The 24,475-nt window shown below is 39.2% G+C and overlaps 1 protein-coding gene across 3 annotated transcripts in view; it reads left to right on the top strand.

Moving 5' to 3' along the window:
• The window catches only part of C1H12orf42 (chromosome 1 C12orf42 homolog), a 250,855-nt gene that overhangs the window by 55,501 nt on the left and 170,879 nt on the right, over window positions 1-24,475 (top strand). For all 3 annotated transcript variants that reach the window (XM_073323530.1, XM_073323517.1, XM_073323524.1), the window contains one exon: window positions 3,508-3,691. In XM_073323530.1, coding sequence (XP_073179631.1) covers window positions 3,508-3,691 — 184 coding nt within the window. The remainder of the gene's footprint in view (window positions 1-3,507; window positions 3,692-24,475) is intronic.

Raw genomic sequence — 24,475 nt, 5'->3', positions numbered from 1 at the left:
AGAGGATTGTGTATAATATACAAGGCCTGGCTTTTAGTTAATCAAAAGAGAAGTGTTATTGAAAAGGGCGCATTCTTTACAATGAGTCACATTTAACCCCTAGAAGTTCCATATTTCTTTCTAGTCTGCTTATAAATTTTGCATAAAACACACTGAAAAATAATGGAATTGTTAAATTTGAAATCTGATTGCAGTCATATTTCTTTTTCAAATATACTTAAGCTAAATAATGTGCTTTGTGTGGGATGGTAAAAACTCTGTTTCTATACCTGCTGAAAATGTGAGTGCTTTGTAAAAATGTGGGAACCTCTAAACACTGAGCCTTGCTAGCACAGCAGTTCTAACCCCTGATTCCCAGCTAGAGTCTACTTTGTGCACATCAAAAGGATCACAACAATAAGAACTGAAATATGGGTCTCAAGGAAAAAAACTTTTGACCTCAAGGAAACACAGTTTTATTGAATAATAAAATAAAAAGTTGCATAACTAGACTTATAGCAATAATGGTTTAATACTCTATACATCAATTTTGAGACTACCCTTCATTGAAAAAGTTCAGAACTCCATTTTGCTTTGAAAATTTTTTTTTTTTTGGCTATGAACTAATCAATTGTAACTTCTTATGTGACCTTTTTCTAGTCTAAGGCTTTCAACTGTAATTTATCATTTTAGATTTTAGGGGAAAATGTATCAACAAGGAAAAGAAAGCTAGAGATAGTCCATACTGTTCACAATTTCCATATGCTGAATGTAGGCAAGTTATGTGAAACTGGAAGTGACAAAAACAACAAGGAGTCCGGTGGCACCTTAAAGACTAACAGATTTAGTTGGGCATAAGCTTTCGTGGGTAAAAAACCTCACTTCTTCAGATGCATGAAAGTGACAAATTGCATTCAATGCAGGGAATGCAAATTCTTGTCAATTGTTAACTGCCTTGTTTAGGTTTACAGTTCTCACTCTTCTATCACTGTCTCATTCATTATGAAGTCTCAGTTCATGATTCCATAGATTAACTTGTATTTCAGATTACAGTTTAACAGGGGCTTTAAACCTGTATTTTGTAAAAATATCAATGCATTGGCAAAAAAACCCCAAATGTGAAATATAAAGTTTGAGTACTATTGTAATTTTTCATTGTGGTTTGTGGAAAATTGGAGTGACACAGAAAGAATAGTAAAAGTTCGTAAATCACTCCTTTTTCACTGGATGTCCTCAATTTTTTGGACCCCTTTAGCAAGAAAGCTACAATACTCTGGAATCTCTGCATTGTCCACATTGTTGCTTCACATGTGCTGATCTTGAGGATATCAGTTAAACATAGGTAGCATTTGTCTATAGACAACATTATAACCTTTAAGCCATAAAGGAAATTGAGGAGGTGAAGAAATATGTAATACTTCTTTTAAAGAAGCAAATATTGTCCTGCAGAGTTCACAGCCCTTACATTTCAGCATTGTGTTAGTACATGAGAACATGAAAGTGAAGTTGACTAGAAACTTGCTAGTCTACTTCATTGTCTAAAATTATGATTATTATTGTTTATTTGTATTGTGGGAAGACCTATGAGTCCTAGGCATGTACCAGAGCCCTGTTGTCCTATGTGATGTACAAATAAAAAACAAAAAGCTGGTCCCAGCCCCAAAGAGTTTACAATCTAAGTATAAGGCAAGATACAACAAACAGATGGGGGAAAGGGGACAAGGAAACAATGAGACAATATTGGTCAGTACCATAGGCTTTGATCTTTGTATACCAGTTGCCCAGCTGATAATTTTTTGTAGGCATCACAGCAATGGAGAGTGTGAAGGAGGACAAGGAGGTAGTTTTGTGGATGTTTATGTGGAACTCTTCCCAAGTGTGAGGGGCAGCACAGAAGAAAACCGAGAGAACAATTAGGACCATAGGATTTTTATCCTGACAATTCGCCATTAAGGAACAGTAAAGATACAAGATCTCATTCCACTCAATCCTGGGTAGATGGAGTCCATTTGAAATAGGAGGAGAGCTCTAGTCTGGAGTGCATCTGTGTATGGGTGAGGTTACCAAATCGGTAACCAGCATCCTGAATCTGCAAGTAATGGAAGTGTAACCAGGTGCAGACTCACCGGCGGCGCCTCCTGCTGGTCATCTCAGGGAATTAGTGTTCCAACCTCCAGAGTGCCCTCTTTAGGCCAGTGTCTCACTTTGCTGCTGGCTCCCATGTCCCTCCCAGGACCCCGCTGCCCCTTTCACTGGGTGCTACCACCTGGCGGTACCCCACAGTTCTGGGTCTCCCACTCCTAGGGGAACCCCCACCTAGTATCCCTACCTCACCTCAGTTGTAGGCTCCTGCCAGTCACCAGCTAGCCCCCACACCCTGGGCCAGACTGCAGTATGAGCCACTCATCACAGGCAAGGTTGGGTTTGGACCTGCTGCCTCTGCCTACCTGTGGCTGTCCCTGCAACCCCCGTACCCAGTAGGCCTTCCCAGGCCTGTAGCCTGAGGCTTTCCTAGGCCAGAACTCCCCAGCTTCCTTGGCCTTTCCCCACCCCTGCTCCAAATGAGGTCCTCTATTCAGGTCTCTGCAGCCAGGTCCCTCCCTCTCAGAGCTAAAGAGAGAGTGCTTGTCTGCTCCTGGCTTTTATAAGGCCCGCTGGGTCTGTTTGGGGCATGGCCCCCAGTTGCAGCTGCTCTGCCAATCAGCCCAGCTCTTCCCCTGCCCCAGCCCTCTTCTAGGGCTATCTTAAACCCCTCTGGGCCTGAGTGGGTGTCGACTCCGCCACAGGAAGTGAATGAGGCTTTGTGTGGTTGCAGTGGCCCACGCACAAAGTTAGTTGCAGGATTATGACTCTGGGTCAGTAAATCTGATAAATGTTAGTCCAGCAAAAGCCGAAACACATTCTCCAATAGCAAACAATATAAAGGGGAATTAGACAAAACCTAGTCCTTATGCCTGTATTCCATAAAAACCTCAGCTCCTAAAATCTACACAACTATTGAGATGGGGCAACATTTAACTTCCAAAACAATTACCCCAATTGCTAGTGAACTATAGACTCCTCTGTTCTGCTGCTGTTTGCTCTTGTTTGGTCCCCAAGCCTGTAAGCAAAAGCATTAATTAGACCCCCCTGTACAAACATGGAGTCTCATTTAATCGGTGCAGGAGTGTGTGCTAGGCTCATAACCTGGGCTCTCCTGCTTAACCGAGTGAGAATGTTAAATGGTCCAGCCTATGGTACTTTAAAAACAAATCTTTAACAGAAAATGAATTCTCTTACATGACAATTAATGATATTCATTCTAATGTATATACCTCAAATCAATACATGGTTTTCTTTCCTGTATGTAGAGGATCTCAACTTCAAGTTCTTAGAATTTAAAGAATGGAAAATGAGCTAGAAAATACTGGTGATTCCTCTACCCTTTCAATTGTTGCTGTTGGCTTAATCCATTGAATAGCAGAGTGGTGGCTTTTTTTGCACACACAGAAGACTGGTGGATTCTCACTCTTGTTTTTCTTTCCCCAGCACAATCGTCACCATGAGAGACCTTCATTACTATGCCCCAGGTTTACAGCTCATATGAAAATTTCACCTGGTATCCTTGCATCTCCCCAGATGCTCAGCACCAAGTTCCGGGGCTTTCCAGTCAAACAGATGAGTCAAAACAAGAAAAATTTCACAACTCAGAGAAACACCTGGAGAGATTCAGGTAAAATATTTGTGCTTTAAATAATAGTCTTATAAAACTGTCAGCAATACAAATGTGAACCTCTGTTGTCATCTCACTTTGTTTCCAAAAGTATAATGGAGAATGTAATAGAGAAAATAAAGACCTATGACTACTTTGTGCGTTCTGTTGTATTGCACACCCACACAGAGTATATACTCTTAAGTACATTAACTTTGAAAAAAATACTATCTTGCAGGCCCACAGTATACCTGAGAAGAGCATTATTTGCAATAACCACACTTTTTGTCATTTAATTCTGGTACTGTACATGGTGGCAGTACAATTCAATGGTATAGTATCTTCAGTAATCAACACCAGTCCTGTATATTCAAAACAAAAATGTAGACTGTATTATTTCTAAATGGCAACAATTGTAGATGTATCCAAAATTAGAATTGACAACGAATTCACACACTTACTTCTTACCATTAAAGATCTGAGTGTACATAGGATACCACTTTTGAGGAGCTGTTAACTTTATAATGGTGATCACTGTAACCATCATCCCAAATAGATTAATAAAATTTCAGGCTAAATGGGGCTATTGTGATAATCTGGTTTAGCCTCTTGCACAGTCCATTAATTTTCACCCAACAACTCCTGAATTAAACCAATCACTTGTGATTGAACTAGAGCCTAACTTTTAGAAAGACATGGAGTCATGATCTGAAGATTTAAAGTGACAGAGAATCTCTCCTTGGTAATCTGTTCCCATGGTTAAACCACTCTTACTGTTAAAAATCGGTGCTATATTTTCAGCTTAAATGTGTCTAACTTCAACTCTCAGCCAGTGGATCTCATTATACAACAAAAATACAGCATTGATTGACCCAATTGCCAGTTTATTTTTTTCATGTGTACATATCTGCCTTTTGAACTATTGTTGTTGTCCTATATTGTATCAGGTCAGTCTGCCAGTAGACTTTGTGTTCTTAATGTTTTCGTGATATGTTTGTATGGTTTGGCATAAAATCTCACTGACTTCAGGAGTGGGTGCAAGTGCACCAGAAACATGTCATATTGATTTTCATGAATACTATGTCCTATGTCTTTGAAAGAGCCATGACGACACCTCAGCCTACAAAACCTACTTAAGAATATTGCCTTGAGTTGTTAGGACTCTGCAGGAGGCGTTGTGTAACCTTTTAGCTGTCTCTGAAAAGCAGAAGCTCTAGTTAGTCTCTTCCCAGTAGTCTAGGGTCAAATGTTTACTCAGCAGGTGTCAGACATTTTCTCTATAGTCTTCAGCTTCAAAGGAGAATTGGTGTGAGGCCAAATGCCAAGTGCTGTGGAAATTCCTCCTGATATACTAAGGGCTACAGTTTATCTCAAATGACTGCTTAGAAAGGGCACAGGTTCACCCCAGGGAGTCTCAGTTTAAGAGGCTCAAATTTAGGACCTGTCTCAAATTCTTCAAATCTGAGTGGAAACTATTTAACAACAGGTGTCTGGAAAATGCATGAAGAATATGAGGGTTTCTACACTAAGGCTATTTGGTCTGAATAGGAAATGAAGTTTAATTGTTACATTTCCCAGATGGAGCGATCTTTGAGATTTTTCTGGAAAGTATTTTGAAGATTATAGACCAAACATTACATAAGCCTAGCCACCACAGTAATATACATGAAAAATCAGAATATGCTTTTGTGTTTGTAGATAATTAGCTAGTATGTGTTCTATAGCAGAGAATTAATTGACCAAAATGCTCCCATGCTGTATGTAAACATATTCCAAAATAATAGTGCATCAGAAGGGAAAGCCCTGGGTATAACCAGTGAGCTATACAAATCAGTTGATCCACAGGGGTGGCTAGGAATGCTTTTGGAAAATATGTGAGTTAAAAAGTGTATACAGTTCTTTTTGTAAATTCTTAGAGGAATATGCTTATGCATCTTTTCTTGATTAATGTGCAAGTCACATATGGAGGCTGATGTAATGCAAAATCAAGGTTAAATTACTAAATATTGTTGCTGCAATTTTTATGCTCTTTCATTATGGGCAGCACAGGTAGCAATGCCTACGGTAAAGTTTGCCCAACACTTCCCATTGTAAGCAACTGAAAACAGGGTCTTAGAACACTGCCAAACTTTAACGGTTTGGACTGAAATGTTTTATGTTGGGTGTCTGTCTCAGGCCATTTTGTTTGTTTGTTTCCTGTTTGTGTTTTGTTTTTGAAGTGTATGTTCAAATGGTTCGGCTGTTTCTGAAAAAGATGTTAGGGGAAATACGTTCTTTTGCCCATGTTAAAAAGCAATTTATTGTAATAGGGACTTAGAATTTGGTGTGTGTGTGGGGGGGTCATGCTGGTGACAAGAATGTGCCTTTTGTTGTCTTCGTGAAAAACTCACCCCCATTTGGCAGTTGTAGATGTCTGAAAAATCTCAGTTCACATGTGCTCAGTGGAGACTTGTTGGAATTTGGCAGCTAAATTCTGCCTTCACAAAGCATGCCCCTTCCACTTACAGCTCCTACATGTGGCCAGATTGTAGGGTTGCCATCTCTGAGATGCACTGCTTGTCCCCACCAGCCTTACCCTCCTCTACTCCTCTGCCCCGCTCATTCAAGCAGGAGTGCAGGTGGGGGACTGGGGGCAGTTCAAGTTCTCTTTTCCTCTTACCTTTCCACTACCCCCTACACCAACCCCCTCTCAGGAGCCCCTACCTCCCCGACCCCAATCCCTGTTTCCAACGCAAACTTGCCGGCGAGCCTCGGCCCATCCCAATTCCTGGTCCCCAGTGCTGGAAGGAGCCACTGCAGCTTCAGCAGGTTGAGGGCCTGGCACTCAGAGCAGGACCTAGGTGCTGGGCTGGTCATGCTCTGCTCCTAGCCATGCAATGTGTGCTTGCTGGTAATTTACAAGATCACTGCATGACTGGCCAGCTTACAAGGGAATGTTGGTGCAGTGGAAAAAAAAACCCCTAGCATGTTTTCATCATTGACTGGCAAGGCACTACAAAAACCAGCTGGGTGGCAACCTAGACTTTACATGCTCCATCCCTAGACTGAACATGCTTCAGCCCAAGAGTGGAGGGATGAGCTCTGCTCTGCAACTGCTCTTCTCAGCTGCCCAGGGTTACTGTGGCCGCAGGCACAGGAGTTGAGAGCATGGAGAAAGTCTCCCCTGGGCTCTCAGTGCTCCCCCTGCTGACTTCCAGGCTATGAGGATTAGAGGGAAGAAGCTACCTGACTTTAGTGGACAACAGGGGAGGAAAATTATGGTGTACTGTGGAACACCAGCAAAAATAATTAGAATAATCAAGGATCTATATGATAAAGCTGAATGTGCAGTCAGAGATAGTGTCATCACCAGCGCATGGTTTGCAGTTACAACTGGAGTAACACAGGGGCGTATTATGTCCAAATTTTTGTTTGCACTGGTTACTGACTAGCCATGAGGAAAGTAACTGCAGACGGCAACTGAGGAATTTTATGGACAAATGATAAAGCATGATGAGCAAATGATAAAGGATAACTTCGTTTGTGGTGATGACATTGTCCTGTGAAGTTTAACATATCACTTAATGGAAGAAAAGACCCAACTTTTGTTTACAGCAAAACAAGTTTTTTTATCAACAAGGGGAAGACAAATGATATGGCCATTTCTATCCCAAAAGTAATTATCAGAGTGGATGACAAAACACTAGAAGTCATTTTACCTATTTGGAGTGCAATGAGGGTAACATCATGCTAGATGTCAAGCAACGAATAGCAAAAGCACCAAACAACTTTCATACACTTGAAAATATTTGAAAGTAGCATAATTGGCACTGACACATATGTACAGATTTTTAATACTGGCATCATGTCTGTCCTCCTTTATAAAGCAGAGTCATGGACATCTACAACAGAAATTGGTAAGCTCAATTCATTCCAAAATAAATGCCTGCAGAAGTTTGTCCGAGTCCATTAGAATTTCTTGCAATATCAGAAATTGTACGTAGAGCAAAGCATCAAATACGGTAAGGAGACAATGATGCATGTATTTAGGACACACTTTAAGGATGCCACCACCAAGACTTCCATGGCAAGTGATAATGTGGACATGGCCTGGAAAGAATCAGAGAGAGGGCAACCTAGCGAAACGCAGAACAACAGAGAAAGAAGCCAAATTCACCAATGTGGCACTCAGAAACCTGAACGGACCAGCCCAAAATAAATGGTGGAAATTGGTGGACTCTCTATGAATCTGTGGATGCAGGAGGATACAGAAAAGAAAGAAGGTATTAATGTGTATGTATGTGTATGTGTTTTGACATGAGATATGTTGCTACATCAATGCATTCTAGAGTTCATACAGTCATTTAGTTTGCCATCAACTGATGGAGTTAGTCTTTTTATTCAAAACCATACATTTCTATTCCACATTCCAAGTCTAGGGAGCATAAAATTCAGCCAAATTCTTATGATGGTATATTTTGATAAAAGTAGCAATAAGATGAAAAATAAGAAGAAATTAGGTCAAAGAGATGTGTGAAGGGAACAAATCAGTGGAGAATCATGAAGACTAGTTGGAAGGCTTTATATAAGATTCTGAAACAGAGGTGGAGTCAGCTGATAGCTGTTGAGAATGCAGCAAAGTGTTCCTGCTGTCAGACACATATGAGGAAATGATCTCCCATGTTTTTGGAGTTAGTTTGTTGGATATGGCATGCTTATTTCCTGATTCCTGGTAAAGTGGAGAGGAGAAAAAAAAAAAAGGTTCCCTGGACATATGTCTTTGGCTCAAGCAAAGGCAGATCTTATGCTTTATTATTTATGGTGATAGTTGATTCAACTGGGTTCTGAATCAGATTAAAATTAGCTACAAAGAACCAGGGAAACTTGCTGTCTCGCCCACTCAGTTTTGTGCTTCACAAGAGAGAGCTCAGGCCCCTATACAGTGAAGCATTTAAGCACATAAAAAGGTAAGCACGTGTGTTAGAACATTGCTGAGCAAGGTTGAATGGAAGCTCATGCTTTGCCATGAGGCCCGAAACATTTCCATGTCCTTGATGCCTGAAGCCTTTTGCTCGGTCAGAAAGAAGTCTGCAGTCTTGCTCTTAGTGGAAGATGCTGTTTTTCCAAAATAAATTTTTGAGTTAGTTATCCCAGATAATTGTCTGATTACTTTATGCAGGCATCAACAGGCTGATTTACAGTCCACCCACACAGCAGCACAACTGCCTTTCACGAGCCGGCAGAGAGAGCCTTTTATTATTTGGTAGTAGTTCGGTTTATCTGGCGGAATGATGCAAATACAAACAGGAGGCTTAACTCTCAGAAACATTCAGGAAGCATCCTTCAGGAAGGGGTGTCATCAAAGTCCCCATGCTGCTGTACACATATAAATGCTCCCTCTTTTGTTCCTGCAGGACTCCAAAGAATAAAACCAAAACACAAAGCGGAGGAGGCACCACTGAGTGAATGCAACACTGTTTCCTTAATCCATGTGGATCAAAAACATGAACGTTTTGATTCTGTAAAGAATCTTCCTCAGCATGCTGGATGAATCACATGGATTAATAAAACACTGTTGAATTCACTCAGTGGTGCCTCCTCTGCTTTGTATTTTCTTTTTTTAGCCTTTGGAACCCTGCAGGAACAAAAGAAAGAGAATTTATATGCGTACCATAGGCACTGGGTCTCTGATAAAACTCCCCCGGTATAAGGTATGTTTCCTAAATTTTTCTGCATACCAATATGTGTCTCGAATTTTTCTATGTGCTAAGCCCTTGGTTTGTTTTAATATTTATATTGATCATCTTGAGCTTCAAAATCTATGTACTGTGGATTTTTTTGTTTGTTCCTGCTTTAAGAGAGTGATGCAATTAAAACCATGCATTGGAAGACTCATAATTTAAACTGTGTGTTGTGGTGCAAAAAACTACATGTCATTTCAGTCACTTGCAAAAGAGTGGATGGAGGTTGTTGTCAGGGGTCCTTTCAGAGAAATGCTCAACTCTAATGACTTTCAGACCCATGGTGCAACTTGCTATACATTGAGGCCTTTAGGCTGGGAGGTGCTGCCCTTCCAATATAGATTTTTTTTTAAATTCTCATTCTACATATTCATGCATTTTATATAAAAAATATGTACACTTAAAATATATCCTAGTTCTATAAATGTAACAAATTGTGAAACCATGTGATAAACTGCAATTGTCATGTACCTTTGATCGCTTCACCTGTACTCTGTCTTCATCTCCCCTTACTTTTTACAGAAGCCAACCTCCACAAAAGTATTCCCTTCTGTTTCTCAAATGTGGAATTCACTTCTCCCTCCCATTATACTGGCCTAAGGCCCAATATGGGCAATATTCAGTCTCTCACCGGTGATGATAGGTTAAATGTCTATATCATTACCCATGAGAGATAAAAGCTGGAGCCCTTATATCATTTGGAAAAGGAAGTTCCCCAGCAACCCGTAGGACACACACAGAACTTGCTTCTTGTCTTGGCTATCCTGATGTATGTGGCTCAAAAGTTGTGACACTTTTATGTACAGAAAAACTATTTTAGAGGTGTTTTAGATTTCAGTTTTAATGTTTGTCATTCTGAACTCTGTACAGTGGATACATGTTAACTATGATGCATGGTTTGAAGTCAGAGGAATAAAAAATAGTCCAAATTAAACACTCTCTAAAATAGCTCTTCTGTATAATGTGTAGCATACACAGAATGTGGGTTGTAATATAAAGATTTTTATCAGCATTCTATTTACCCACTGACTTCAGTGGGTTTGCACTGGTGTAGCTGAAAATCTTGCCCATCGTCTTTTAGCCTATGGAAACTCCACCTGTGGGGATCACTAGGTTAAGCTGAGCGGACCAAGCCCTTATGGAAAGTAACTTGGTCTGATATAGCAGTCTGACATGCATATGAATAGGAAATCCACGCCTTCAGTCCCCTGGATACCACAAAAAGGTGTATCCTGGTATCTGACTTTAGGTTATCTCCTCAGTACGTGAAGTTCCTTCCGAGGGGATGTAGGTGCCATCACAACTCAGTCTGTGTTGTAGCATAGTAAGTTTCTATTTATGAGCTCTTTGTGTTCCCCTTTAATAATGAGTTAGGGATTCTGACTCCAAACTAGAAAAACACTTAAACCCATGTTTAAGTACTTTCCTGGAGATTGGGTCCTCCGTTCTTGTGGGCACCCCTCGTGTAAGGCCAAGAGTTTTAAAAAATGGGTGCCTTAAGTTAGGCTCCTAAGTCTATATTGAGGCACCTGATGATTCTCAAGTGCTGAACACCCAACAGCTTCCATTATCTTCACTTGTTTATGTAGTCAAATTTTAGGCTACTAGAATTGGTGAGTTCCATCCTCCAGATGCTAAAAATCCTTCTCTAAATACAGCATTTCCTGTGTGTTCAGGACAGCCCAATTTGCAGTCAAAGGCCTGAAGGCCATTGTGGTGCTGGAATTGTACCTTTAATATCTACTATAATTATTAACTGACTGTCTGACCTGTAAGAGAACTTGTTCCATATTTAAACCATTGGTATTTATTATGACATAGCAAAACCCATTTTGAACGAACAAACAAGCCCCCAGCCATTTTTGCTTTATTTCTGTTGATATACTGACTTGACAGGTCATTGTAGCCTAAGAGAATTATAGCAAAGTGGTTCCTCTGTTTCTGTAGGAGTTTGTGTTGCCAGCTCTTGCAATGTTAGCATGAGTCTCGCTGTAGTTGATATTTTGCTTAAAGCTCCAGCTACTGGATGCAATTAACTACAAGAGAATCTCAGCTTTCATTAAAGGAGAAATTAACTTGCTAGCCCTTATGGTTGCAGAGCAAAGCTTGAAAAGGAGACCTGAATACAAACTAAAGGCTAATAAACCATAAGGAAATAAAAGGAACCTAAAATTTATGATTTTTCTAAGAAATCTTATAGTTTTTAAGCCAATCTGATGCATTTTTGGAGCTTCATGATATTTGAGTGGGGGTGATAATAATGGCATTTCAACATACATCACTCACCTGAGCTCTGAGGAAGCTATGACTGGAGGAGAAAGACACACACACCAATATCTTGTAATAGACCCTATAAGGGCTGTTATTGCCTTTCAAACAGGGGTGCTAAGCTGTTGTGATCTGGGGACAGGTCAGATGATTTTTATCCTCCCAGGCAATCCGACTGAATTTTGGAGGTGAAGATGTGAGGGGTCGTAGGTCTCAAACATGGGCCCAAGCATCAGCCTTGGGGGAACCCACACATGGTGAGATGCCCACTTGCCTCTCACAGTTGTAATGCCCACAGTGGTACTGTCATGGCTTCCAACATAACCAGTTTTTTGTTCACTGCACAAGATGGTTTCCTCCCATAGTTTCATCCCAGAAGCAGTCTTGAGTGGCTGTGATGGAAGGACTCAGCTATCCATCAAAACATCATCTGATCAGTCCCAAAGTGGAAGCCGCTCACACCCTGCTGGATAGATTGCAATGGCTCTTACAGGATCCATTCCAACATGGTGGGTATGTCCAGTAATTTCTGTACAGAAGTGCTCTTCATTATACTCAAGGTGTAAGGGGATACGATAGTGTGATGACTGGTGCGTATGTTGCCTCTTTGCTTCCTGCTTGTTTTATTTTTGTTTTGTTTCTTGGTTCTTGCTCCCTGAACTCAGTGTTCCTGTTTAAGGCTTTCTGTGTGTGCATAGTGTTGGGTGTGGTGCAGCTACTCAGGGTCAGGTGCAACATATCTTCTGTTTGGACTGTTGCCATGTTTTGTTCAGACTGTTGCTGACCCTGGTTCAGGTTATTATATGTTTTGATTGACAACCTACCTGTGTGTCTGGCTTCAGGGTTTTTTTGTGGGGGGGGTGTGTTTTTGGACTGCTGTTCTGGGGTGTATCAGAATGTACCATTATGGCGACAAGTGCTTCTATTCTGCAACCCAGGCTGCCTGCACATCCTTTATCATGATCTATGCTTGTTTGTATCTTACAGAACTGGCCAATAAAACATAACTTTTTTTAAAGGGCCAACTCAACATTGCATGGGAATAGGATGGCAGGGATAATAAAAACCTAATGCAATATTTTCTCCCTCCATTGAGAGATATAATAATTAAGTGCCAGCTACCACTGAAAATAATGTTAAACAGACATTTGACCCGAAAAATGTGAACTAACATTGGTGTGGTGTTTTTTTAATAAACCCCCTGAGAAAGGTAGTTTTAAAAGGGTGGCTGCCCCCATTTGTATGATAGACATGTGCAAGCATCCCACACCCACAACTCTATTCACCAAAACTACAGATATTCCACTCATGGGTTTCTCTGGCATTGTGGTGCTTTTTCCAATGTGGACAATGACCACTAGGAAGTGGAAACTACCAGGAGAAGGAGGAGGTCATCAGGGCCCTGATTCAGGCAAGCACGTAAGCCTGTCCATCCATTTTCAGGAAAGCACTTCAATGGCATTTACACATGCTTAAGCACCCTTCCTGAAAAGGAATGATTCCCAGGGCCTTACTTCATTTCTACTTATGACCTACACCTGGATTTGAAATGATGTCTGTGGAGGTGAAAGGTGAGGGAAGAGGTAATTACGTGGGTTCCATGGAGTCCTACAGTGTTGCCTATGGCTACCTTCATCTTTAATAAGGAAGTGTGGCACGTCATATTTGCAATTCTCAATGTGTGATGCTCTATCTTGGCTGGGGCTGGCTGCACCTCCATATCAAAGATGAGGGCAGCTGCAATTTCCTCCATTACATGCAATTTAGCTTCAGCCCTAAAGCTCCTGGCAGGGTGCCAGTGTGGCCCTCTTTGGCTAAATTTTGATTCATCTGGGTTAAAGCATTAACCCCTTTGCTTCAAAGACCTTTATTTCGTCAAAATGTTTTCAGCATTTTATGGACAAATATTTTTTAAAAATCTCTTAAAGCGATGTCTTTCTTTATTTACTATGATGAATTGCGAGTAGTGCTTCAGTTAAATGAACAATCAACAAATAAAGAAAATAATGGAATCCGTTCTTGTTCCTACTGAAACATTACTATAAATGCTACTTCACAAATGCCATTAAAATGCATGTCAGGAATTTTCCTTGGCTGCCTATATGCCTTCTTTTAAGATCATTCAACTACATAATGACTTTTAAAGATATTCTTTTTGAAGTGGAAAAACTTTGTTCACAGGCTAGCTGCAAAAGATATTCATGGATTTTCAATGCAAGATTTTAGGAACATCTTAATTTCATTACTCTGAATGATTTTTTCAAAAATAGTTAAATTGAACTATGGTTTTGTGTTTCTGTGTTTCCCGTATCTTTTATTTACTAAGAATGATTTTAAATTAAACATCACTATAAATCAACTGGCAAGAAAATCATAGGCATGTATTCTTTCATTTTGCATTTTATTCTGGACACATACATTTTTTGTTTTCAAAATCACATTTGATACATTTTTGTCTTTAAAACTAATACAGCTACTTAGTTGCATTCATTTCTATGTGAGTACATTCACAGATTTGCAAACTCTTTGGAACCCATTATCTGAATTCTGGTTCTGCCTTGAAAAGTGACTCTGTAGAAATGGGATTTTGGGATTCTAAGGTCATTGTGTTGCACTGATTTCCACATCCAATTTGCTCAGGCTGCAAATAAAAAGATGTTTTCTTTCTAGCTATGAGCCCCACGAATTCTCCCTTGCTTCTCAGAGTCAAGATGTATACTTCCCATACTTCACGTCATCACTAGCAGTAAAAGTTCAGTGAGCTCAGTTAGGCCCTTGGCTACACCTGTGCAAACACATTGCCTTCAGATTATGTCCTCAGTTAACATGTCCACAAACCCTCTGGTGGCTAATGAGGTTGCACAGATACAGTACTATCAAAGTCATAGTCTGAAGACACTGGGGTTGCACAGGTGAAATTATTGAATTTTGCCTAGAGAACCTTTATGTCTGCTCATGAGATACAAGACAAAAAGATCCTAGATGGACTATCAGAACCTAGAGTTAGTTTGTGGGCTGGCAGTTAGAAAAAATATTGCTATATTTGCAATATAGAAAATGAAAAATAGCAGCAGCATCATGGCATATCCCAGCGAGACCTTTGCAGATGGAGTGCCACCTGGATCGGCACAGTCTCCATCTAGGTCCTTAAGATGGTCTGGCTGGATATTCAGTATATGTCCATCATTGGTGATCTTATCATGCCACTGAAACTTTTGGCAACCATGTGATCACTGGCCTTATAGTGGCATTCCTTGGTAAATACACTTTATAATTTGTAATTGAAGCAATATAGCAATTGCAATTCAATATCCCCTTGTTGTTTTGGGTTGAGACAATAAGAATAAAAGTCCCTGATATGCCTTCTTTATATACTTATATGATGTCCCCTCTTATTAGTTTCCTTGTTAAGGTAAACAATACAAATCTTCAGTTTCTCTTCATAGGAGAGTGTTTTGAGGCTCTTTATCATTCTTTCTGCCCTCCTCTGAACCCCCTCTAATTTAACAGTATCATTTTTGTGATGGGGTGACCAGTTCTGCAAGCAGCGGTGGAGCCACACAGGGTGGAGCTCTGTCTTATGGTTATTTGGTGGTCAATTTTTCATATAGATACCCATTCTGACCTTCACAAATGGATATAATCTTGTAAGTATTATTGGTAAAAGTGGTTTATTGTTTTGCACAATATATTTCATTTTTGTAGTCTCTGAAGTTGTTCTCCATCAAGATTTCTTAGCTGGTCAGGATTTTTTTCTTCCGTAAAAATGGACAGATGGTACGGTCTATTATTTTATTAGTGTTCTGCGTTTGTGACATTGCTTGTCTGAGAAAGGGAAAAGCACAACCTAGTGGCTTGTTTGCAATGTTAAAATATCTATTATGGGCTGTCATGATTAAGCAATGTGATATCAGCCCTTGTGAAATGGTGTCTCTTTGAGAAATCCAGGTGAGGTGGAAGACTTTCTTTGTTTCTCTTAAATCCTATAAGCATGGGAACAGTGATTTTTGCCTGTGGAAGGCAAGAGATTCCCTTGAAATATTTATCTTTCAACCACAATCAAAGTCAGTCAATTCCTATAACTTTCTTGAAGAGTCCTTTTATTTTATCATAGCCTATAGTCAAAAGGACCTCTGAGTAAACTAAAGGGAACATCATTGAGATGATAAACAATCTCATTGGGAGTTCACCCTGGCTTGGTAACAATATGGACATTGAAGACCTTTTAGGGTATGTCTACACGGCAAGCAGAAACCCACCGCAGCAATTCTCAGAGCCTGGATCTACAGAATCAGGTTTGCGCTATGGTGCTGAAAATAGCTGTGTAGATAGTCATGCTTGGGCTCTGAAGACCACCCCCCTCCCTGAATTTCAGAGCCTGAGCTCCAGACCAAGCCCAAACAGCTACATTGCTGTTTTTAGTGCTGTAGCACAAGCCCAAGTCTATAGAGACTCGCTGCTATGAGTTTCTGCTTGCCATGTAGATGTATCCATAGTTTTGTTTCAACACAAAATGCTCTCAGAGCTTTAAATGCTATGGGACAAATCCTGAGGTCTTTTCTCAATTTAGTTTGGTCTTTACCTAGGTAAGACTCACTCTAATATAAATGACTGAGTGAAAATTTCAGGATTTGGCCAAATATGTGGTCATTGAGGTCTTGCTGACTTGTATGTTTCAGTAAGTATCTTTGCTTGTCTCAGTGTTCTTGTCTCAGTGTTATTCATACATAAATCAGGGTGCTTCAAAAAGGTGGGTAATTAGCATTAACTCCCCATTTTATAGAAGGGGAAACTGCTGCAGAGAGGTTAAGTGATTTGTCCTATGTCACACAGTTAGTCAGCAGCAGAGCCAGAAACTGAACCCAAGTCCATCTGTCTACCTAGGTTTTCATACCATGCTCACCATCACAGATTTTTAGTGAAGGAGACTGAGGTCTCCTCCTGATTTCTTATCTCATTCCCTTTCTATTGGATCATCTTTCTCCAATAATATTGTACCTAATTGCGACACATGAAATGTGGATTTATGGGCTGTACCCATATACACACTAAGATGTCTATATTTTCATCAGTTCTATATAATTATATGCATGCCTCTTTATAAATTATTTTTAACTTGAAAATTCCCACCACTGTGCATTTGAGAAGCTTAATAATGACTGACAATTGCCTGATACCACCATATACTCTTTATATGATCAAGAATCCAAATTTTTGTGTAATAAAAAGATATTTCATTCTATGGAAAAAATTAGTCTAGATTTCTTTTCTAATTAGATGCCTAAAAAACATTCCTTCCCCAAGTGAAATATGCTTTGTGGTCTCTGCTGAGCTTTTAAGTCCATTTGATGGGACCTTTTGCACAATAGCTTACCATCAGTGATCTTAGGAGGTGAGTGTTTACTCAGAGGCCCAAGACTAAATCTTCAAGGAGAATGCACACTGGAGGTTTTCAATATAAATTCATATAAATCAAGCACTCAGACAGAGAGAAGTGTAGTGCAACCTGCATTCTGGGTATTTATACAATGCACCTCACTTGCACAAGAACAGAAGAGGTCTGTTTTAAAGCTCTAATTTGCTAATCTTTTATGTGCACTGAATTAATCATTTTATGAAAGGGGGTGGGGTATTGGTGGTGAGATTAAAGAAGTGTATTAGTTTATTAAGAATAAGTTGTTTTACTGTTAAAAGATTGTAAAATTCAATGTGTCTGTACTTTTCAAACAAAGTAAAATGCTATACAATGTACCGTGTATTAGGAATGTCAAGATTCTTGAAAAGGGATACAGCTCGCAGCACAAAAATCTAAACTTTTGTTAATGTATAGGCATTCATCATCTGCTGTTCATTAACACACATATTGCTAATGCCTGGCAATGGGGCGAACATTTTTCTGGAGTGGGGTCGAAAAACTAATTATTCACCATATGGTGGCTGGCTCAGCAACAATTGCTGAAGCCATGGAAGCAAAAGGAAGTTGGCTGGTTGATTTCTTTGAGCAGTTTGCACAGCGATGACTCTCTTGACACATGCCATTCATGTGGCCTCTGAATAACAGATGGGCTAAGGCTGGGAACTGTGGAAAAATCATGGCAGAGATCTGGTGGCAGCCTCTGTCTTTTTATCCTTCAGAATGACTTTGGGTCACATGGTCTGTGAAAATAACAAGCAGGGGATTGTACTCTAAGGATTTCCCTGCTTCTTTCATAAAGCCAGAGTGTAATTTTGACTGCCTTTTCGTATTTTGTTTATTAAAGGGATCAGGGTTTTAGATGAAAGAGATTACTTGGTTTGTGGTAGGGGCTTGTGCTATGGCAATGACACTCAGCTCATTGTTAGCAGGAAAAATGCTGGCAGTTTGATAAGGGATAAGAAAATGGAGGGGGTTTAAATTAAAATTTAAATTACTGCTTATTTGTTCTCTTCTCATTTGTAAATCTCACATAGGCAAGTTAAGATAAGAGCTGTTTTAGATTCAGAATACTCAAACCTGAAATGAGTTAGTGTTTTATTCCAGAGGAGCTTAGGAAGGGAGGGTAAGATTAATTTGAACATGCTGCACTTGCAACTTGTGTGCTTTCTGGATTTTACATTGTTCCAAAGACGTAAAAAATGGGGAAGAAGGTGAAAGTTGCCAACAGGAGATTTTCTAGGATTTTTATGCCTTCTAAAATAACAATCAGATTACCTTGAACCATTGATTGTAAGCAAATTAAATTTTAATTAACTGTGGTAGATCATGGCAGCTCAGATCAGAACTTTCTTCTATCTCTTCCTACATGACTGTTCTTAACAAAAGGAAAAGTGAGTGTGCAATACAGGTATTTACAGTGCCATTCTTGTACTGTATTTATTCAGAGTTACCACTCTGATGCTGGTCATGATGAGTATCATTTACCTTGGTTATAAAATGAGAAAGTGGCCCCAAACTAAATATCCAAAAAGTTTGTATCTACACCTAAATTTTGTAGTTTGAGCCTGTCTCTTTAAAAAAAAATGGCTTCCAAACGGAAAGGTAGTATGCAAGGCCTGAGCTCAGGACCCTCCTTTTTTTCACCCTGTGTGTGTGAACCACAAAATTCTCTGATCATGTTTAAATGATAGCATTACAGAAAAGACAGTCTCTTATAGATTCAAACTCGAGGTTCAAACAATACAAAATAAATAATGAAGTGAATATTTTTGTTGTGGAGTGACATTATTTATTGTTCATAAGTTTTCAGGTGGCTGCTGGGCATGAATGTAAGTGTTTGTTAATCCTAAAAGTTTCACAAGTTTTAGCATGAACAGCTTTTATCTGAAAAGTATGATCTCTCATGTGTTAATGATTCTTCTATTTAGAAAGTTTATCATCCAGTCAAAGACAAGAAACAATGTCATGTAACTTCTGAAAGGCACACACAGGTAGAGTGGAGTCACATTTCACAGCCCATACTCTAGACACACACCCACACACACAGAGGTTTACATTTGCTCACATAAATTAGTTGATGAAATTTTAAGAATAATGAAGACGTTTGTAAAAATAAGGTTTGATTCACATGCATAAAGAAGGGTTAAATTCACAAGTATTATTTGCAATGGATAATTTGTCCAGCTCTAATTCAAACTCTTTTTGGCATTCCTGGAACTTAAAAATATCTCTGCTTCTTTAGGGGCCTTACTCACAATGAGTACCAATTACTCTCAGGGTATGTCTATACTACCCACTGTATCAGTGGGCAGTGATCGATCCAGCGGGGGTTGATTTATCGTGTCTAGATGCAATAAATCGACCCCTGAGTGCTCTCCCGTCGTCTCCTGTACTCCAACACCGTGAGAGGTGCAGGCAGAGTTGATGGGGGAGTGGCAGCAGCTGACTCACCACAGTGAAGATACCATGGTAAGTATGTCTAAGTACATCAACTTCAGCTATGTTATTCACGTAGCTGAAGTTGCGTAACTTAGATCGATCCCCAACGCTAGTGTAGACCAGGCCTCAGATAATTCTACTGAACTGAATTGGGACTATTTGCAGGAGTAAGTACTACTGATTGTAAGAATTCTAGTATTGAGTAGTGTGGGGGGGGTTGGAGGGGGTGCAAAATACCTGTCAAGGTTCCTTCCCCACTCTGAACTCTAGGGTATAGATGTGGGGACCTGCATGAAAGACCCCCGAAGCTTATTCTTACCAGCTTAGGTTAAAAACTTCCTTAAAGTACAAATTTTGCCTTGTCCTTGAACCCTATGCTGCCACCACCAAGCGTGTTAAACAAAGAACAGGGAAAGAGCCCACTTGGAGACGTCTTCCCCCCAAAATATCCCCCCAAGCCCTACACCCCCTTTCCTGGGGAAGGCTTGATAAAAATCCTCACCAATTTGCATAAGGGAACACAGACCCAAACCCTTGGATCTTAAGAACAATGAAAAAGCAATCAGGTTCTTAAAAGAAGAATTTTAATTAAAGAAAAAGTAAAAGAATCACCTCTGTAAAATCAGGATGGTAAATACCTTACAGGGTAATCAGATTCAAAACATAGAGAATCCCTCTAGGCAAAACCTTAAGTTACAAAAAGACACAAAAACAGGAATATACATTTCATTCAGCATAACCTATTTTACCAGCCATTTAACAAAAGGAAATCTAACGCATTTCTAACTAGATTACTTACTAACTTAACAGAAGTTCTGAAGAGCATTCCTGATCTGTTCCCGGCAAAAGCATCATACAGACAGACAGACCCTTTGTTCCCCCCCCACCCGCTTTGAAAGTATCTTGTCTCCTCATTGCTCATTTTGGTCATGTGCCAGCGAGGTTATCTTAGCTTCTTAACCCTTTACAGGTGAAAGCGTTTTGCCTCTGGCCAGGAGGGATTTTATAGTTCTGTATACAGAAGGTGGTTACCCTTCCCTTTATATTTATGACAATACCTAACTTGTTTCAAGACTGAACTTAATAAGTTTATGGAGAGGATGGTATGATGAGATTGCCTACAACAGTGTATGGCCCGCCAATGGCTGGAGATGGAACGCTAGATGAGGAGGGATGTGAAAGTTGCTTTTGAATACTATGATTTCAGGTAAGAGATGAGCAATAGGAGCAGAAGAATTCCTAGGATGGAAAGACCCTACGTTTTTCTAAATATCTTTAGTAATAAAAGAGGGGGAAATAGGATAATATATGCTAAAGATCAGCAAAACTGATTCTAAACTGAAGGTTTTTTTCTTAGTTTTCCATTAGGTGTGTATAGCAACTTTGCTTTGAGCTTTTTGCTTTTTAAAAATGTTCATTTGATGATGACCTTAACATTCTGATGTAGCTTTTTAAAAAGGTGATAGCTGTGTTTGTTTTAATAACTGTCAGTTTTATAAAAGAAGTTGTGTAGGAAAAATGCAAACATTCTAGATAAAAATAGTTAGTGAACAAAAAAGTCAGGTATTAAAACATTTACAATTAGGGTGACAAGAAATCTTAAGTTTTTCTATTATTTTGTATTAAGCTTTATTTTTTTTCAAAACATTTTCCCAAGAAAGTCTCTCCTTTCTGCTATGTATAGATGATTTGTTTCTACCTCAGGTCCTACCCAAGTTACCAGCAAACTGACCACATCACATTCTTATTTACATAGCCCTAAATTCTAAGGAAATCTTTTCTTTTTATATGTTGGGTCATAAGAGTGTCTACATCCTTCATCTGGGAAGTTGGGTAAATGCCTGACTGGGAAAAACATCCATATCTGTATGAATTGGCATAAATTTTGGGGATGCGTCAGTCCAGCCTTATCTGGCTCTGTTACCCAGGGTTTTCAGAACCCAAAGCAATGGTAACTTTACTGTTTTTCTCCAGATGGTGTCAGGAATAAATCAATGGGGACACAGTTGCTCCAACTGTTATGTGATCGATACAAACCAGAATGCTTTTACCTAAAACTACTTTTTATTAGATCTTAAACACATATACACATGCTGTCGCAGTAGGTTCAGAGTATCTCAAAAATATTTATATTTACCAAAAATTAAGAGATGGTTTCGAAGAATCATCAGCCAGACTTCAGGGAGTCCCCGCCTTCCGTCAAGCTGCTGGGGAACTTAGGTATCAGATCCTCACCCAAAGAAAACTTCCTTGGACTGCTCCAAAAGCACAATTTCTAACTAAACTTTTTATAAATTCTCTCCAAACAAAGCACATAACTCATAACAGCCCCAAATAGGCTAACAATTTCCCTAGCAACAACCAGTAATAATTATTTTCCTTATTAGCAAAACATTTCTAGTCATAACAACAATGAAACTTACATGTCAGAGGCACCTAAAACCAAGGCTATCCAAACATTCCTTCCGTTTTCATGGAACCTTAAGTCCCTGTCCCAGCCTCCGATTCTGATTAGCAGAGCTGCAAACATGCAGCTGCATGGCCTTGCCTTCTCAGGGTCCTAAAAAGATTATGCCTAGTGGTGTGATGTTTGGGTTTCAGCTGGCAGTGGCTGAACATACAAAATGGCTGACTGCAGTACTGTCAAATTCTGGAGTACATGCTGGAATGACAAATTTGAGGGCTATAGTTCAGGCCTGGTATCCAGAGTTTGCTAATTTGTCCACACCCCTAAATCATTGCACAGACCTTTAAAGTCACTTTGTTGAACTGATGGACTCATCCATTTGGATAGAATATGTTGTTTATTCTGTTGGTAGGCTAAAATGCATTTTACCCTAAGAACAGCTGAACTTAATTACTCTCCCCTTAATTAATACTCATCTTTTGTAGATGATATAAATTAAATTAGTTTAAATGGCGGATTAAGTAAGGGGACAGATGGTAATTACAAGTTTCCAAGTGTTAGTGCTGTTATTTAAACTTTCACTGTATGTATTCTTTATATTCGCCAATATACAGAGCAATAAAAATATGAATATAGATTTTTCCAGGAGTAATGTCCTAATGTTTCCTGGATGATCCTTGTTTCTACTTCAGCAACCTCGTTTGTGAACCAAACATTTATTATACTTTTTTATAACCTTCTGCTTTGCTACCATCTATCCTGTGCTGAAACTGGTCATCATGTCATTAATTCAGTATATCTTTGGAAATTCTATATTGTCATTCTTTTGTCATGCAGTAGTAGTTTTCAGGACCTTGCAAATCAATTTTCCATTGGAGGAGAAATCAGTGATATGGCCTTTGGGTATTTTCTTAGTGTAACGTGTTTTATTTACACAATATACATAATGCTTTCAAAAGATGTGGTCAAAAAGCACACAGGCAATCTCCTCTTTCACGAATCTCAGCTAAAGCACTAATGCCTGGTTCCCAGGAAGCAACCCTGCCCCAGCAGTTGACTGTAGTTAGAGAGATTAAGGCCAAGTGCAAACTTTTCAGCTGTTTGCAACAACTCCCCTCGAAAGAAAATACATCATAAAACTAACAACAATACAACATCTCTTCAAAGACCGAACAGGCTAAGAAAAAGTTGCTAAAAATGCTCGTAAAATTATGTGTAATCATTCCACCCAGTGACACTCACTGTAACAGTATAGTGTATTGTGAATGCCTTCACTGTGTTTTTAGCTTTTTTCTTGACTATACTGTATACATTAGAGTATCTTTAATTTTGTTTCAGTCCTCTTCTTTTTGAATCCTAGGACAACAGTTATTGCAAAAGAATAATATTTGTATAACACCTCAAATAGAAATGAAGCAATGCTTTGCTTTTTGATATCACGATGGGTTTGTCTGCATTACACTATTATGATCTCATATTTTAGGGGGTCCATAACTCAGACATAAAACACTGCTCTGAACTTAAACAAGCTATTAATTTGTCATCCGTAAAGAATATTTGCTTTTGTAACATTTTATTAAATCACTTTAGGCCAGATTAGTTCTGTGAGGTTCACTTCAAAGTTAGACAATTAAAACTACATAAACACTTTTGGAAGGTCATACATATAGATCGATCGATCTATCTATCTATCTATGCACACACACACACGTAACAAAATGCAGGCATTTTAAGTGGCGGGAAGCACTTTTAGTTCTCATCCTACATTATAGTACAAAAAATAAATTGAACGAGTTCTCTTCCTCAAGTCTCTTACAAGTGTCACTGATTAAAACCAAAAAGGAGCAGCAAGTATCCATGGTTATTGAAAGCTCCTTAGAGCAAAGTATTAAGACTCTGGGGTTTAATGCTTATCTGATGACTAGAGCTTTATTGATGTTTGTATAGTTATGAGTAGTCAGTTAGTGGGTGAACTTAAAGTATTATCCCACTGTCTCTTCTTTGGCTGTCCAAATCCTGATCAGAAATCTAGAGCACATTTTTCCTTTACACTACAAATGTAATGAATGAAATTATGCAGTGATTTTTTCCCCAGTGACTTTTGTTAAACTTTGTAATAAACTCAGGTGTTTCACTTCATCTTTGTTATGGAGTCAGTAATGCTGGATCCCTCTTTTCTCATGGAACTGGGTTTGATGTTTGTGATAGGACCATCACTGAACTTGCTAACTATTTAGCTTGGGCCCCTGAAATTCTTCAATTTTGCAGGCCAGAATGTCCAGTTATTTCAGTTATTTCACTTATTAAAGTGAGTTAGTTCAAATTAGCTACAAATAGCTTGACGTGTAGGTATTTCTCATTGACACTAATAGGGTTAATCTTATTACAATGCTGTCTACATTCCTGTGATCTCATAACCTTGTCCTCTTCCTGTTGCTATATAAAGTCCTATTTTTTATTTGATCTTCTGGCCACCTTACATACACATCATTCAACATCTGTCAGCCTCAGCTTTTTTGTATTGCAAAATTTTACATAAGAAAGATCCCCTGTAA

The sequence above is a fragment of the Lepidochelys kempii genome, chromosome 1 (assembly GCF_965140265.1).
Source record: "Lepidochelys kempii isolate rLepKem1 chromosome 1, rLepKem1.hap2, whole genome shotgun sequence".
NCBI classification, from domain to species: Eukaryota; Metazoa; Chordata; order Testudines; family Cheloniidae; genus Lepidochelys; species Lepidochelys kempii.
This window is presented reverse-complemented; position numbering and strand designations above follow the sequence as displayed.